The following is a 17,724-nucleotide window of genomic DNA, read 5'->3' as shown; positions in this document are numbered from 1 at the left end:
ATAGATATGCCATGAATAAAGCCGACGTGATTACTAATTCTACATGTCAGAGATGCATGTTTGTTCTACATACCATATTTCTATCTGAACGTTCCAAAACGTCCCACTGAACACTCCACAGGTGTTTTGTGGGTAAAGGCATAGAAAAACATGAATTGTACATTTGGAAATGCGAAAACAGATTACAGAAATGAACTTTTTATTTGATTTAACTTGGCAAGTCAATTAAGAACAAATTCTTATTTACAATGACGGCCGACCAAGAGGCAGAAGGCCTCCTGTGGGGATGGTGAATAAAAAAATGTAGGACGAAACACCACAACGCTACATAGAGACCTAAGATGACAACACAACGTGGTAGCAAAATGACAACACTTGGTACAAACACGAAGGATAAGGTAGAGGCAACACATCACGCAAAGCAGCCACAAGAGTCAGTAAGTGTGTCCATGACTGAGTCAATGTAGAGATTGAGATAAAACTGTCCAGTTTGGGGTTTTTGCATCTCGTTGCAGTCACTAGCTGCAGCGAACTGAAAAGAGGAGCGACCCTGGGATGTGTGCTTTGGGGACCTAGATCCAACCCTTTTTTCCCCTTCCATTTTTGCCAAAAATGACATACCCAAATTTAACAGAATTTGACTGGCAGAACGGGTGCTGTATGTGGAGGATGAGGGTTGCAGTAGGTATCTGAGGGGAGTGAGACTTAAGAGGGTTTTATAAATAAGCATCAGTGATGTGTCCTATAAGGAGCCTTGGTGGCAAATCGGATGGCCAAATGGTAAAGAACATCTAGCCTCGGGAGCACCTTTACCTGATGATCTATAAATTACGTCTTCCTAATCTAGCATGGGTAGGATGGTCATCTGAATCAGGGTTAGTTTGGTAGCTGGGGTGAAAGAGGAGCAATTACGATAGAGGAAACCAAGTCTAGATTGAACCTTAGCCTGCAGCTTGGACATGTGCTGGGAGAAGGATAGTGTACTGTCTAGCCATACTCCAAAGTACTTGTATGAGGTGACTACCTACACCTGCATTACTAGCTGTTTGGGGTTTTAGGCTGGGTGTCTGTACAGCACTTCGAGATATTAGCTGATGTACGAAGGGCTATATAAAATAAAATTGATTGATTGATTGACTACCTCAAGCTCTAAACCCTCAGAGGTAGTAATCACACCTGTGGGGAGAGGGGCATTCTTCTTACCGAACCACATGACTTTTGTTTTAGAGGTGTTCAGAACAAGGTTAAGGGCAGAGTAAGCTTGCTGGACACATAGCTTTGTTGTAGAGCGTTCAACATAAAATCTGTGGCGGGGCCAGTTTAGTACAAGACTGTATAAAGACAAATGAAGGCCTTTAAGAAAAGTTGTGATGTTTTTTTTTGTAACATAGATCACACATTGGAACCAGGTATTTTATTTAGCCTTTTGATAAAGATCACATTGATGTACTTGGCCTATAGTAACAATGTCTAAGAAAGACTTGCGCCTCGCTCACACCGACTGCGTCATTGTGTTTTGGTACACCAGAAGTACATTAATTTCCAATGGAACACTGCGTTTGCCTTGCAACATGGCAGTTGCAGTGCGTTCTGTATGGTGCATACGTTGGATTTATCAAACGTATGCATAAAATGGTATGCGTAGAAGGCTTGACAGACATTATAGAAGGTGAATGTTGAACTTTTGTTGCACACATCCAGACGATCCTGCGCAATGACGCTGTAGGTGTGATCGGAGCATAAGGCAACAACTCCGGTTCCACACGCATGTACAACAACAATCGTGTTCAATATAAAATAATATGTAACCCAAAATATGCACTATTCAGAAGTTAAACAGTATATTTCAGACCTAGTGTACAGTAGCAACAAGCTTTCTAAATTTTTCTTCACAATTTTCCCTTTATGAAAAAAAGGTATTTATCCTGCCATAAAGATGACAAATGGATACTGTCTGTTAAGTGTCATACAATAGTACAGACTTTAAGATCAGCCGATGAAAAGGTGTTACATGAAGTTGAATCCTTTGATTATGTGATGTAAATGCTATGAAATGCAGCTAGGCAAGTTATTGAACAGTCCTCTATTGAAACCATAGTGTAAAGTCTTGAAACAGTCCATGGAATTCCTTTTCAATCTCACAAATAGCAGCCAACTTGAGTATTAAGATGTAGTCAATACGAAACTCACTATTGACCAAAAGCACTTTATCTCTATAAACAGTGGGGTTTGAAATTGACACCCTTGATAATGATGAGCAAAAATGACTGTATAAAATATTTCAAATACTGAGCTATATTATATGCTAATACAATGCTAAGAGAAATACATTTTGTTTAGTAATATTTTTTCCCCCTCAAAAGGTAGGGGTAAAAATGGACACCCCTGTTTTTGATACCTCATCTTGTGAGGATAATGACATTGAGCCTTTTTAAACATGTTTTATGAGATTGGAGAACACATTGGGAGGGATCTTAGACCATTCCTCCATACAGAATCTTTCCAGATCCTTAGTCTGCGTTTATGGACTGCCCTTTTCTGTCTGGAGACAGATGGCCATTGCAAAATGTTGAATGGCCTATTAACCATTTCTTTGTGGATTTTGATGTGTACTTGGGGTTATCGTCTCACTGGAAGATCCAGTTGCGGCGAAGTTTCCTCCTCCTGGCCAAAATGTCCTGGTACTGTGTCAAGCTCAACTCTCAGTCTCTGGATTTGAAACCCAATTGAAGAGAGCAGTCCATAAGCGCAGACAAAGGATATCAAGGATGTGGAATAGTTTTGTATGGAGGAATGTTCTAAAAATCCCTCCCAAAGTGTTCAACAACTAAAAACATTTTAGAAAAAGTCTCCCTGCAGTTATCCTCACAAGGTGAGGTATTGAAAAAAGGGGTGTCAATCATTTTACCTCTGTTTCTGAGAAGAAAAACTTCTAAGACAAAATCTTTCTCTGAGAAATCGTATTTGTATAAAATAATATTTCCAATTTTCTTTTGCATACAATATAGCTCAGTATTTACATTTATACAGTCATTTTTTTTAAATCAAGGGTGTCTATTTTCAGATCCTACACCCACTATGTTCTAGTAAGGCAGTCAAATTAAGTATATAAATTTGTGTTAAATAGTTCAATATTCCCTATTTGATAAATCTAAACATAAATATCTTTCATTATATACACTTAGTTTAAGCTCACTTCAAATGCAATTTCCTCAACTGCTGCAATCATGACCTTCTACCACATGATTTAACAGATAAGCACACAAAGACTAAAAGCAACAAGTCTTTCTCCAGACAAGTTTTTCTCCTGAATAAAAACATCACAGCCACAACCTTCATAGAAGGTAAAACCCTGGTAAAAACATACAGCATCCTGGTGGATACAGCTTTGTTGAGCCAGCCTACTGTTAATAGTACTCAATGTCTCTCAAGGCATGCATTGGAATTTGGCAGTTTGAGTAAGGAATGATCCGTAAGTAACCCAAGTGTCAGACTAATGCTTTGTTGTCTACGATCAATATTAACGAGGATGACTTGTAAACACACTATACACTGTATAGTTTTGCACCTATCATAATGGTAGCAATTAGTAAGTGATATAATAGGATATATTTACAGTAATACTGTACCATAGCACAGTGATGGCAGTGATTGGGGACACTGCTCTGTGTAGGGTGCCGTCTTTCGGATGGGACGTTAAACGGGTGTCCTGACTCTCTGAGGTCATTAAAGATCCCATGGCACTTATCGTAAGAGTAGGGGTGTTAACCCCGGTGTCCTGGCTAAATTCCCAATCTGGCCCTCAACCATCACGGTCACCTAATAATCCCCAGTTTACAATTGGCTCATTCATCCCCCTCCTCTCCCCTGTAACTATTCCCCAGGTCGTTGCTGCAAATGAGAACGTGTTCTCAGTCAACTTACCTGGTAAAATAACGGTAAAATAAAAAATAAAAAAATAAAACCATAGCACTGGAATTGGACAGTGAACACATCACCCGTGTGGAAGGGCATCCTGTGAAACAAGACCACAGTACTGCAAGGCTCTTCTTCACAGACACTTACTTGAAATGCACTCATTCCCTGGCAGAACAAAGCTTAGAATATTGTAGAACACATCACTTACAACAGCAACTTTCCTCTATTTCTAGTTTAGATTTTGCCAAAAGCGTTGTTGCGGAGTCATTGTCTCTTGATTTTTGGTTTTCTTAGACACAGCATGTGCCACAAAACAGTCATACAGAGAATAACCTTGACATGTAATAGTACACTGAACTGTACAATGGTCCCTAGCCATTTTCCAAGAGGGTCACTTTCCAGAGGTCATTGGAATACCTCTCCAAAGCCCCCTTGTCTTAAAACACTCACATGGTGTTCACCCGTTTGGTCAAGTGACACTAGTATCATTGTCACCAACCTCACACACTTCCTCCTCACACCCACCTTGGCTGACCCCCAGACCAAACACAGAACCTTGATCCTGCAACACGCTTGGAGAGTTGACCCCTAAGCACGCTCCTGCACCGGCCATGGTCAGGCAAGAGACGGCATTGCTGCTGCTGCCTGTACTGGAATGATGTGGCGACAAGACAGAGATCCCAGTCCTGCCACCAACGGCATCTTGACCGGCCTCGCTGGCCGAGAGGGGGAGATGCTGAGGGGAGACGCCATCAGTGCGGTCGGACCCTCCCCCATCCTCGCTCCTGCCAGCCGCCCCGCCACGTCCCTCGCAGTGGGAGCGGTGCCGCATGTAGCTGTCGCGCCACATGAACTTCTTGCCGCAGCCGTGGCAGTCGTAGGGCTTGAGCCCCGTGTGGGTCTTCATGTGCTCCGTCAGGTGGTGCTTCATCTTGAACTTCTTGGCGCAGACGGGGCAGTTGAAGGGCCGCAGGTCCAGGTGCATGTTGATGTGGCGGTCGCGCATGCTCTTGTGGGTGAAGGTCTTTCCACAGTGGCACATGAACACCTTCCCTGAGCCCCCGCCACCACCACCCCCTTCCAGTCCATCTATGCCACCGCCCAAACCCCCCTGTGCTGACAAATGGACCGCTCCATGCTCTAAGTTTGGCCCTTTAAATGGTGCCCCAGCCATACCACCTCCTATTCCTATGGGTTGAGAGGAGTCTAAAGAGGATTGGCTGTACATGAGGATCTGGTTGCCTTGCATGTCTATGGGAAAGAGCTGAGCTCTAGCAGCAGCAGCAGACTGGACTTGGCTGAGTAGGGCTGAGACGGCTCTGCCACCACTCTGACCAGCGCTGTCATGAAGGTGCTGTGGGGGAGTCTGGTCCATCAAACCACTGTCAAACTTGAGGTAGTCTTCAGAAGACTGGCAGTAATCCATCTATGAGAAAAAGGGATTCAGTTTGGTAACGATCCAAAAATACAGAACCTGACAGTTGTCCTCCTGATAAGTTAGAATGGTAAGTAGCCACATACACAGACAAACATTTCGCATCAAGGGTTTGACTAACCTGTGTCTCCATCTCATGGTCCGCTCTGCTCCTCAGCTCTCCAGACAGAGTCCTGACGTTGGATATGTTGAACGTCCTCTCCCTCTCCCTCAACATTTCCAACTCTCTCTCCTCTTCCTCATCTGGCCCTTCCTCCCCTGACACCACAATCAGGTCATCGTCCTGGGGTCCCTCCGTCTTCACCACCACCCACTGCTTCCGGGGCATGATGCTGGGCTGGCTGTAGGTGGGTCGCTTCTGGAGAGGGGAGGCGTCCCCGTCTTGGTAGGACGACACTCCGAAGCGGTCGCTGACTCCAACCTCTTGGTCCGAGACAGAGGTTGTCCGTTTCCTCCTGCTGCTCCCTTGCTTCCTATGGTACATGAGCTCTTCTTCCTCTTCTTCATCCTCCTCTTCGATCAGGAAGGCCTCCTCGGCCCCAGAAGGGGTGCAGTAGCTGGGAGTGGCGTTCACGCCTTCCTGCCCTGCAGCTCCAGCTGCCGCTACTCCCCCTCCGAAGTTGACATCTCTGGGGCTGAAGTAGTTGGTGCTGCTGGGAGACTGGCTCTCACTCAGGGACGGACGGCTGGGAGGGTGAGGGGCTGCCTGGGTGTTGCTTCCACCTGCTAGGGAGCTTTCACTGCTACTGCATCCAGGGTTCCCCTGCACTCCCCCAATGACCCCCTTGGATGAGCTACCCACCACCCGCCCCTCTTTGAGGAGCTCTGTGCACTTGTCCACGATGTGCCACATCTGCAGCACGCTGCCCACGGTGAGGTAGTTGACGATGTCTTCGCGGAGCATGCGCAGCTGGCCCGTGTAGGCGCAGCTCAGGACGCTCTCGAATGCCAGCGGGTCCATGACGGCAGGGATGGAGACAGTGGACATGTTCTTCAAGAGCACCTGGGGGGGGGGACAGTTAATGATGGCTGGCGACATCCCAATGCACAGAATCAAGAATATCGATGTAAGCTCTCACTTCAGTGCAGCAAGTTGCATAGTGCCATAGGCCTTGGATGAAAACTATCTACATGAGACACTATCAGAGGCCGTTACAGAGTTAAACTAAGTTCAGTCTGGCTCTGCAACGCGCCAGCAAGCAGAACAAGACACACACCTGGTCGTGAAAGTAGGGTGAGGATGCAGCTAGCACGCAGCGGTGGGCCTTGAACACCTTCCCCTGGACCTGGATGGAGAGGTCACAGAGCTGGCCCTCCTCGCGCTGCCGATTCAGGCTGTCCAGTACAGACGCCTGGGAGCTGGGGAAGCACACCTGAACCACCGAGCCAGAGGGGGCACCTGAGCTGCTACAGCCCTGCCCCATTGACAGAGAATGCATCTAGGCGTTTGAAGAGATGGAAAGTTAAGTTTGTGACAGAATAATTCAAAGGACACGTTATATCAAGTGGTGGATGAATGTTGTGTGTCCTTTCATTTACCTACAAGTAGGCAACAGTTTTCCTGAGATTGACCCTTTATTAGTGCTTATTAATGCCTACCACAAAACATTGTTCAACCACATTCCCGATAACAGTAATATGAAATTGCCCTAGGTGGTCAATCAACCAATCAAAACACATTTTTAATGTAAGCTAAGCTTTACAAATCACAACCATTCTTTCTTATAATGCATTGACTCAAATTTCTCTGAATGACAGACAGACACTACCTTGAGATTCAAAAACATTTATTAACATTTTGTTGGGGAAATGTTACAGCCTACAGATTGGTTCAATAAATCAAAGAAAGAAACTGTCAGTTGCCAATTAATAAACGTGATGAGTAGTAGTCTTTATTTGTCACATGTATAGCAAAATAACAGATAGCAATGCAATTAGTTAGCACGGGCTTGCAGTCAGTCAATTATTCTAACCAGCTAGCATTTGTTGCCAATCTAGTTAGCTAGTAGCAAAGCAAGCTGGTGTGTAAACAGTCTGCGCCGGTGGACATGCGTTGAAAAGGCAGTGTTGGGAGTTTCTCTCATTACAAAGCATAGTACTTTTCAAGCTCTTAATCATGAGAGCATCATTTAGCTACAACTAAAAACTGCCTTCAATGTCTATCTACGGGTAGCTAGCTAACATTAGCTTGCAAGCTAAACACAACTTACCGTTTTAGAATGTGCACAATTATGTCAAGCCAGACTCTATACCGACAAGCTACCCTCTCTCCGTTGTTTACATATACATTTCCAATGGTATGATTTGTTTTCCATCATGTTTTGCATACAACCCATCATGCGCCGCCTCTGAAGAAATGCCAGACGACTAAAAAAGTAGTAGGGTTGTCTCGACTACCGACTAGACACTGGAGGTAGCATAGCAACCAAGCTAATTCGACCTCTTGTGGCGTTTAGTGAAAGTGGTAAAATAAAGAAGAGGTTAGTTAATTAAACCAGATGTCTACTGGACAAAAATATAAACGCAACAATTTCAAAGACTTTACTGAGTTACAGTTCAAGGAAATCAGTCAAATAAATTCGTTAGGCCCTAATCTATAAAATTTCACATGACTGGGAATACAGATACGCATCTGTTGGTCACAGATACTTTTAAAAAAACTGTAGAGGCGTGGATCAGAAAACCAGTCAGTATCTGGTGTGACCATTTGCCTCACATCTCCTTGATTTGATCAGGCTGTTGCTTGTGGAACGTTATCCCATTCCTCTTGAATGGCTATGCGAAATTGCTGGATATAGGCGGGAACTGGAACACACTGTCGTACACGTCAATCCAGAGAATCCCAAACATGCTCTATGGGTAACATGTCTGGTGACTATGCAGGACATGGGAAGAACTGGGACATTTTTAGCGTCCAGGAATTGTGTACAGATCCTTGCAACATGGGGCCGTGCATTATCATGCTGAAACATGGGGTGATGGCGGCAGATGAATGGCACGAAAATGGGCCTCCGGATCTCTTGACGGTATCTCTGTGCATTAAAATTGGCATCAATAAAATGCAATTATGTTTGTTGTCCATAGTTTATGCCTGCCTGCCCATACCATAACCCCACCACCATGGGGCACTCTGTTCACAACGTTGACATCAGCAAACCAACAGCTCTGGTGGACATTCCTACAGTCAACATGCCAATTGCACGCTCCCTCAAAACTTGAGACATCTGTGTCATTGTGTTGTTTCAAAACTGCACATTTTAGATTGATCTTTTATTGTACCCAGTACAAGGTGCACCTGTGTAATGACAATGCTGTTTAGTCAGTTTATTGAGATGCCAAACCCGTCAAGTGGATGGATTATCTTGGCAAAGGAGAAATGTTCATTAACAGGGATGTAAACAAATTTGCGCACCAACATTTGAGAGAAATCAGCTTTTTGTGCAAATGGAACATTTCTATGATCTTTATTTCAGCTCCTGAAACATGGGACCAACACTTTACATGTTGCGTTTATATTTTTGTTGTGTATATAATGAGATGCTCATATCTCTGCCCTAGGCGGGAAGGCATGCGGCAAATTTAGGTCTGCATATTAAGCCCATAGAAACGCATTGGGCTTATTCTGAACATACTTAGCGGAGAGTGAGCGCTCTCACTTCGCCTCTTCCTCTCTGATTAAACTGTATTTCAGTTTAACCTCTGCAACAGATCTGGAAGGTAACATTATCAGACCAAATAACCATTCTCCTTAACAGGGGAGAATTAAGCATGTAAATCTTGGTGGTGCAAACAATAAATGTTATGCATGCCAGCAAAGCCACAACACAACACTAAACAATACATTAATTGCCGTGACAAACAGTGCCCACAAACTGTTAGGGCCTACATAAAGCTGTCCCAACAGCAGAGCTTTCTTTTCAGCACCATGGAGTGAATCCTTACACCTGGCTATCAGCGGAGCCTTGTCTGGCAGCGAAACCGTTCATTCAGCCTCATTTACTGCCTTTTTGAAAAACATAGCTGATATGGGTGATTGATTAAACAAATGTGGTTTCTACTAACATTTGAGATGTACAAACTTTGGCATAAGGGAACGACGAGCTGATAAGAGGCAATCCGTAATTCCGATTAAGACATTAATGAGCGCGCTAGGACGGACGTAGTCAATATAACTATTTGTTCAGCTTTTGAAATCTACAGCGACAGAATTCAGAACATGGCCCATCCTTATAGTATTCTCCCTGTACACCAAGTCAGAACCGTAGGATAAATAAATGGGGGCATATAAGCAGACTATGAAAGCTCTTACAATATTCAATGATTACATTTCTCTTAAACTGGCTATAGGCTACATGTGCAACATCAAGTCAGAACAGTAGGCTAAATTATTAAGGTGATGCACATGGACTACTAACAGCTTACTACACAACATACACTAAGTATTACTTTCTTGGCTACAGTATACATATCGCCCTGACATATTACATAATTTATGCAGCAGTATACACAACATTTTTGGAATCACCTTGTGCTGTGCTCACTTGAACAGGTGGCGCTGCAGTCCTTGTGGGCTCTAGAAAGAGGCCCGAAATCCCGAGTTGGAATTTCAAGTTGGATGACCATTAAATTATTTCCCGTATTTTCCCAGTCAGAGCTAGTTTTATCCGAGGTCCCAGTAGTCTTGAACTCACTGAAGTCTGTGATTTCCCAGTTCTGGAGGTTCCAGTTGTTTTGAACAAGGCAGAAGTCATGCTGGATTGACAGCTTGGCCAATGTATTCAAACTTTTATGGCCCATGTCGTTACCCCCTTTTTCGTGATATCAAATTGGTAGTTCCGATCTTTTCTCATCGCTGCTACTCCCTATGGACGAGCTGATAAGAGGCAATCCGTAATTCCGATTAAGACATTAATGATTAAGACAGTCCATATGACGTAGTCCTATGGACTGGGCAATGGTCGAGAGCCAAGCCGCACTGCTTGCTTAACCTGGAAGCATGTCAGAGGAAACTGTCAAACTGACGATTAAAGTCAGCCTGCAGGTGCCCGACCCACCACAAGGAGTCGCTAGAGCACAATGAGACAAGGAAATTCCTGCCAGACAAATCCTCCCCTAACCCAATTGTGCGCTTCACAGCATGGGATCAAACCTCGGGCTGCAGTGGTGCCTTAGCACTCATTGTTGAATTTGCGATTTCCAACTTGTTGTAATGTTCACGTCCAATGGCCGATACGTTTTATCTATAATTTATCTTATGACAAGGTTTTGGCAGTAGATTGCTGACTCGATCCATGACTGCTTATCTAGCTTACTAAGATTTTGAAAGTATGATGTTGACATCAGTCCAATCAAAGCTACTGTAGATATAACTTGATTTGACCTGTGGCGAATTACTTTGAGACTTTTTGGATGGTCAACTCTAATGTAAGTCTACAGCAGCACCCAAGAGCTCTACATGTAGATGTTTTACACCAACGTAGTGGTGTTCCCATGAGTGACAGAACACTGAGCCAATCACGGCGCAACTAACATTACCAACCCCTACACCGCGTATTTTCCACTGGCTGCCCCACCACCACAGAAAGCACTCAAATAGGCTAAAACACCTGCATTTTGAAGCTGCCTTACCCAAGAAAGCAAAAGAGATACCATGTTTGTATGCAGCTTTATTAAAAATGTTTTTCTTTTATTTTTTATACTTAACAGAATTTTTCAGCAAACTGTGGGCAAACAAAAAAGGTGGGTAAACTGTTTATCCCTACACTACTGACAACATCCATCTATGATTAAGTACAAGACAAACAAGACTTAAAAAATGAGCTTTTATTGATCGTTGTATATCCGATCCAATTGATTAAAAATGAATAATATAAAATGAAACCACCAATACAAGAGCATATGTCTAAAAACCACAATGTACAGACACCACATTAATTTCTCTCCACAGGATGCACATTTACTTCCGGTTAGCTGATGCTGTGCCAATAACACAATCATTCACCTGCAACAGAATTTAAAAAAAATGTAATTGTTATTCAGATATTTAAACAAAATATGCACAGCACTAATATGAACAAGTACCAGAGTGAACTGTATGTTGTTTAAAAAATGTAATAATGTGTGAGGTCACTGACCTTGCTGGCAAACCGCAGAGAGTTCAGCGTCTCCGGGAAGCTGTCTGCCTCTGGGGAAATGTTGACAAACATCAAGCTAGAAGAGCAGAGACAGAAGGTTACATACTTTGATCTGCTCATAATCACAACCGTACAACTAAAAGTCAATTAAAAAAAGACTAATCTGCGCACAAATCCCATTCAAACTTCGCTCATAACCCAACTTACGTCTTGCTGTTTCCTCCGAGGCAGCTTTGGAGAAGGTACGTCAGCTTTGAGTTTCTGTATGGGATAAAGCTCTCCTGGAATAGAGACAAAGAGTGGGAGGGTAAGCGAACGCAATCAAGCTATAACTTACAAAGCACCCGTGGCTCCATAAGCAAGCCACCAGTCTAGAGGCATTGGACTGCAAACATATACCTTATTAGCCAAGGCAGCAATAACAATCCCAAGGTTGGTCAAGGAGCCGTTGATGGCTGTCATCTCCTTGAAGCGGTCCCCTTGGGATTGGCTCTTCTGCACCCGCTCACTGCCAGCCAGGTCCACCAAACACAGAGAGGCTGCAGACAGACACAGAAACACAGGTCAGGATTCTCATACCAGAACGCAATCAGACAACAGGATTATCATTTGTTCTAATTTAACATCTCAGCCTGTGTGGTTGCAGATGTACAAAACGCAGACAACACAATTACATTTGCACTTGACATCTCTCCCGGAGTTCTCGCCCTCAATGTCAAGCTGGAACACCGAGTGCGAGCGGGAGGAGTGGTCGTTCATGTTGGTCCGGGCTGTGGATCGGTTCTGGTTGGCCAGTGCGATCAGGTTGCAGACCTGGATGGACATTTGGTCAAAATGGACACATTAGATTATCTTATAGGATAGGGGATACTTTATTGCAGAGGGATTTGAACCACCCATACAGGTTTATCAGACAACTGCTCTCCTCCCTGTGTTTGACATGTAGGACAATTCAGGTCCTAAATGGGCAATTTTGTATTTATTTTTTAAACAAGAGGCTACATCGCATCATTCCTTTACTGTAGCACTATTGAGGTAATTATTATGCACTAACTGGTATGCATTTGTACATACCTATACTTTAATTCTACACAATTCGCTGTCTCTATGGATGAGTGCCATCTAAATGACTTAAAGGTCAACATAGCGAAATGATGTTGCCTCAAGCAGCACCGCAAATATTGCAGTGAGCAAGATGCACAACTTTACTTTCTGCATCTAGGTCATAATGCTGAGTCTACCTTTAAATCTAAAACGTACAAATAAAATGAAAATCGAACATTAGTTAAATTTAGGATAATATGAATGTTGAAATGCCCACCTCATCCTCAGAGTTGACCTTCTGGTAGGTCAGATTGGTGACAGAGATCTCGTTGTTGGCGCTTTTGCGAATCTCATGCTCCGGTCTCTTGTTGGCCTTGCCAGTGTAGAGGAGATCACGCAGAGTTTCATTGTAGATCTCAACGAAACTGGCAGTAAATGTAAACTGGGGGGGGGGGGTGTACCAGAATCCGGTCAAAAAAATGTTTTTTTTGCAAGTATCATGCATTTACACAAGCTTTAACTCATTCCACTTAAATACAAAATGGGAAATATACAGTATCATCTGTCTGAAAACCAGAAACACATCAATACAGCAAATGTCAAATCAACATGTTCAAATTCCCTGTTCACTATAATAGAAATGTCCAGCTGTAGGGACAGCTACCACTCATTCAGATGAAAACCAATGGCGTCATCGGTACCTTCCATCCCTGCTCCCGCAGTTTCTTGGAGGCCTGGAAGATCTGCTGCACGGCCCGGGGGATGACCCCACGCATGTCCTCCATCTCACTACCCTCCATGGTGTAGGTTTTGCCACTGCCCGTCTGGCCGTAAGCGAAGCAGCAGACGTTGTAGCCGTCCAGGGCTGACTGCACCAGGAGGGAAATCTCCTCAAACACATCCTTCTGAGGGATGGAGGGCCCAAACACCCGGTCAAAGCTGAAGTTGTAGCTCTTTTGGGTGTCTCCGGAGCGCCCTATGTGAGACTACGTGGAAATGGGGAAGTGATGATTTGTTTGCAATCTTTGACATTTAAGAATAGAGTAAGATTAGAGGTCCACACTGAAAAACATACAATTACCTAAACAATGATTATAGTGACCCATTTCATGACTGTGCTTCAGGTGTGTGATTGTTACCTCTTCAGTCTTGGCCAGTGTGAGAGCCTTGTTGTCGTGAGCAGGGAGCTGAATATGGTCACTCTGCCCGCCGGCCTGCAGGGGGCGCACTCTGCAGAAAACTCTGATGTTTCCCTATAGAAATAAGACAGCGGTCAGTCTTGTTAGTGTGAGATGATCAATGCAACTTTATGCTCCTCCGTCATGAGCTACAAATGGACAGGGGCCTAGCTAACGAGAGCATACAGTTTGTTTGAAGCAGAAATATAAAACAACTAATTCAATAGGCTCCAGAGAATAAAATGATGCAATACAATCATATCTTCAGGGAATTGAGCATTCCCCCTACTGAAAGACCCCCTTGCCTTGAGCTCTTGGATTGTGTTGTGGAGCCCCCTGCGCTCCATCTCTCCACAGTGAATCTCGTCTGTCTGGCGGGCCACAGTCTCCTCCAAGTTTCGAACAGTGTCCTGGGTCTCCCTCAGGGTGGTCTGGCAACGGGAGAGAGTGGAGGCCTGCACAGAGAGCTGGGTCTGGTAGAAAGAGAGAAGTCAGACACCGATGCACTAAAAACAAAAAAATCTTGGACTGCAACAGGGGCTGGTGACAAGCTGTAATGGCAGTGGGTTTGAGTGAGGCTGGGCCAAAGGGCTATGCCAGACCTCCTTAGATATTACTGACCAAGGAGCAGAGGCACGTTAGAAAACAAGCTATACTCCATTCATCTCATGTCACAGCAGTCAAGGTGATCCGTTGTCACAATGAGTAGGCCTGCATGCCATTTCACTTATTTTGTGGGAGAACATGTCCTACCTGCACACTGTGAAGCTCAGCCTCCAGACTCTCCCTCAAGCCCAGAAGGACTTTGTGCTCCTCAGTGAGGTTGCATAAGATCTTCTCCTGGGAGGCCTTCTCACTGGACACAATGGTCAGCTGCTCTTTGACACCAGACAGGGCAGCCAGTTTCAGTTCATACTGGCTGCAACACAGTAAAAATGGGTACAAATGACAAACACCAGAAGGACAAAAAGAGTAACATGTAGTGATACCATCAAGTTACTATTACACCACTACTGGCTAAATGTATGCATAAAGTTTTGACTAGTATTGGACTCAAGGCAGGCAAGAAATCATGTCAGCTATAGGCCCACTTGTTTTGCTAACGCAACACTCTCCTTTGATGTTCCTTATTTAAAATGAATCACTCTTTCCTATGTGGTTACAATGCCCTTTCCCATGCCACTACACCCATTTTCACATAATAGTCGACCCTATGCATGTTCCTTGGTACTCTGTACCTGAGCTGTGTGTGGAGCTCTTGTAGGTCTGAAGTCATCTGTGCTTCCTTCTGCCTGCTTTTAGCTACAGACTCCTTCAGGCTCTCATTCTCCTGGCCCACCGTTTTGACTTTGCTCTGGTAATTGGAAATCTTGCCCTCCATGTCCGTAACTTTTCCCTTCAGGTCCCATGCAGGCCGCCGTGAACCCCCAACAGCTGCTATTGGTGCTAGGAAAACACATTCAACACTCATGTTTTAAGATATGGAAGAGAATGTTTGTGGATACAATATACAGAAAATGTGATTAAGGAAGGACCATGTGATTGAAAAGGGACTTGGGTACCTACCTGCTTTAGCAACAGAGGCAATGGGCGGCTTCTGAAACCCTATTCGGGGTTAAATATATATATATTTAAAAAGACAACAATGTGAAGAAATATTACCAAACAAGAAACTTACACGGCTAGCTATTAATATCACATGTATACATATTTCACAGCATCTCACCTCTAGAGGGACCAGCAGCTATAGTGGCTGCTCCTGTATGCCGAATCAATTTGGCTGCTAAGAAAGAGGGAAGGAGAGAGAGGGTTATAAAATACAAATAAATACTGGTAATACAGAAAGACAGAGCTAAAACTATTAAAAACAAGAGGATGACATTGGCCAATCCAGTCGTTGAAGTTTGAGAACACTCACCAACAGCTCGCTTTGGTGGAAGGGGCCTCTTTGTTCCCATCGCACTTGCTGTCTGTCTCATCTTTGGGTCTGAATCAATTCTTCTCATCTTTTTCTAAAGAAGAAAAAAAAAACATTTACTCCTGGCAATTAAGGATAGATTGGAAACAAAAGGACACGTCTAACGTGTGTTTGTGATGCATTTCTAAAGGAATTGAACATGCCCGTCATCACTGTCTGTATTAGTTTTGCTAAATGCTTTTACACACCTGAGCAGGTTGTTGGTCTGAGCAGTTTATACTCTCACTGCTACTAGCGGAGAGGACCCTTTTACCAGACATGACTGGTAGTCGGGAGGTGTTCTGCAGAGGTTAGTGAAGGAAAAATCATCTAACTTTACAAAGTGACAACAGATTGTGGCAGGCAGTCCATTTAGTTACATGTTATTTTTCTGCACCTGTCAATAGAGAAAGAGACTAAACTAACTAGTTCCTGGCTTAAGCTTGTTTATATCCAAAACCACCCTATTCAGATTGGTAGCTTACGTTAGGTTGATAGTTAGCTAGCTAGTTATATCAGAGTCCCACTCACCTCTTTATTCATATGGCTTGAATTTGTACCTGAAACAGAGGGAGCAACATGTAAGGCTAACCATAAATACATCAATGGCATGACATAGGCTAGCTAAAAAGAAAATAACATTGGCCAGTTTGCAAGTGGAATGGTGGGTAGAATTAAACTGTAACTTTGTAAAGGTTGTAGCTAGAAAGCCATGCTTTAGTTGTGTGAATAAACCAATAGCAAGTTAGTAGGAGTGTAGCTAAAATTAACTGGCTTAGCTAACTACTGTACTGTTAACTATCTAACCAACCTAACGTTAGCTAGGTAACGTTACTAACGTTACCGTAAACGTTAACACACCCAGCAAGTTGGGGTAACCGCAAAGCCATAGCAGGAAAAACAAAATTCAAACAGCCGTTCATTTGAACCACTCTTCGTAATTACAAACATATAAACAAAACATTTCACACATTTTAGTTTATTATTATTTACTTACCAATACGCGCATTCACACTTGTTTCGCTGCAGACACAACAGCCGTTTGAATTTCAAATTGAAATGTTTTGGTGGCGCTTTACACCGTCCAACGTAATTGGCTGACCTTAGACCAATCGCGTCATAGGAAACACAATCCCGCCTTCTTTTTTGCCTTACTACCCAATCAAATTTAAATTCTAGTAATTTGGGGGATGTACAATTTTCCGCAATTCCATCCGTGGAACCCTGATACAGAAAATCCATAGATCAGTCGTGGTGGGATCATTGAAATTAAATATCGAATATAAAATATAGATATAGCTCTGATCCATCAGCGTGGCTCTATAAAATAACAATATTTTGTTAAATATGAGCAGATTAAATATGAATATTGAGTCAGATACAGTCAAGATGGAATACCTGGAATTGAGAGATAAGAAAAACAAACACATTTAATTATTATGTAAAACCAGTTTTTTTATTCTTTGTTTGAATTCATTAAAATCTAGCTTTTTCCCCGAGAAATATTTCCACAACACATTGGCAAATTATATATTTTTTATGAATTATGATGATGAGCAAATAAATGTTGTATTTGTCAAATGCGCTGAATACAACAGTGAAATGCTTACTTACAAGCCCTTAACCAACAATGCTTTAAGAAGTTAAGAAAAAAAACGTGTTAAGTAAAAAATAGATAAGTAAAAAAATAAAATTAAAGTAACAAATAATTAAACAGCAGCAGTAAAATAACAATAGCAATAGCGAGGCTATATACAGGGGTTACCAGTACATAGTCAATGTGCAGGCGCACCCGTTTAGTCGAGGGATTATGATGATGATGATTACTATTATTATTATTATGTTATAGATTAAATACATAAATTCTAAACATTTTCACATTCATCAAAACCTACTGTTCCTAAAATACATTGTTCTCTCATCATATACTGTTCCCTGTCAAATACTGTTCACCCGTGATGTTACCCCATCAGATACTATGGGATGAGGTCTTTTGGCGAAGGTGGTTTTGCATTTAGATGGGTTTAGTGATATTTTGCTGGCTTGGACCCATGTATC

The 17,724-nt window shown here is 43.1% G+C and overlaps 2 protein-coding genes across 2 annotated transcripts; both read right to left on the bottom strand.

Moving 5' to 3' along the window:
- Window positions 1–188: 188 nt before the first annotated feature.
- LOC139554632 (zinc finger and BTB domain-containing protein 22-like) lies at window positions 189–8,298 on the bottom strand. The gene is made up of 5 exons (XM_071367596.1): window positions 7,564–8,298; window positions 6,571–6,792; window positions 5,475–6,356; window positions 1,142–5,344; window positions 189–1,024 (listed from the first exon to the last, which is right to left on the bottom strand). Exons 2-4 carry the CDS (start codon window positions 6,790–6,792, stop codon window positions 4,388–4,390), a joined length of 2,061 nt encoding a protein of 686 aa, XP_071223697.1. The 5' UTR covers window positions 7,564–8,298; the 3' UTR covers window positions 189–1,024; window positions 1,142–4,387.
- A 2,701-nt stretch (window positions 8,299–10,999) lies between these two features.
- kifc1 (kinesin family member C1) lies at window positions 11,000–16,785 on the bottom strand. Its single transcript, XM_071367595.1, has 17 exons — window positions 16,664–16,785; window positions 16,198–16,226; window positions 15,876–15,968; window positions 15,628–15,721; window positions 15,436–15,492; window positions 15,276–15,314; window positions 14,948–15,155; window positions 14,463–14,628; window positions 14,015–14,182; window positions 13,671–13,784; window positions 13,233–13,517; window positions 12,809–12,973; window positions 12,162–12,300; window positions 11,887–12,026; window positions 11,695–11,768; window positions 11,488–11,563; window positions 11,000–11,354 (listed from the first exon to the last, which is right to left on the bottom strand). The coding sequence occupies exons 2-17, from the start codon at window positions 16,207–16,209 to the stop codon at window positions 11,310–11,312; spliced, it is 1,875 nt and encodes a 624-aa protein (XP_071223696.1). The 5' UTR covers window positions 16,210–16,226; window positions 16,664–16,785; the 3' UTR covers window positions 11,000–11,309.
- Between the last annotated feature and the right edge of the window lie 939 nt (window positions 16,786–17,724).

This window comes from Salvelinus alpinus, chromosome 26, assembly GCF_045679555.1.
Source record: "Salvelinus alpinus chromosome 26, SLU_Salpinus.1, whole genome shotgun sequence".
In the NCBI taxonomy this organism is placed as follows: Eukaryota; Metazoa; Chordata; class Actinopteri; order Salmoniformes; family Salmonidae; genus Salvelinus; species Salvelinus alpinus.
The sequence above is the reverse complement of the archived record's forward strand: the minus strand, read 5'-3'. Positions and strand labels throughout refer to the sequence as shown.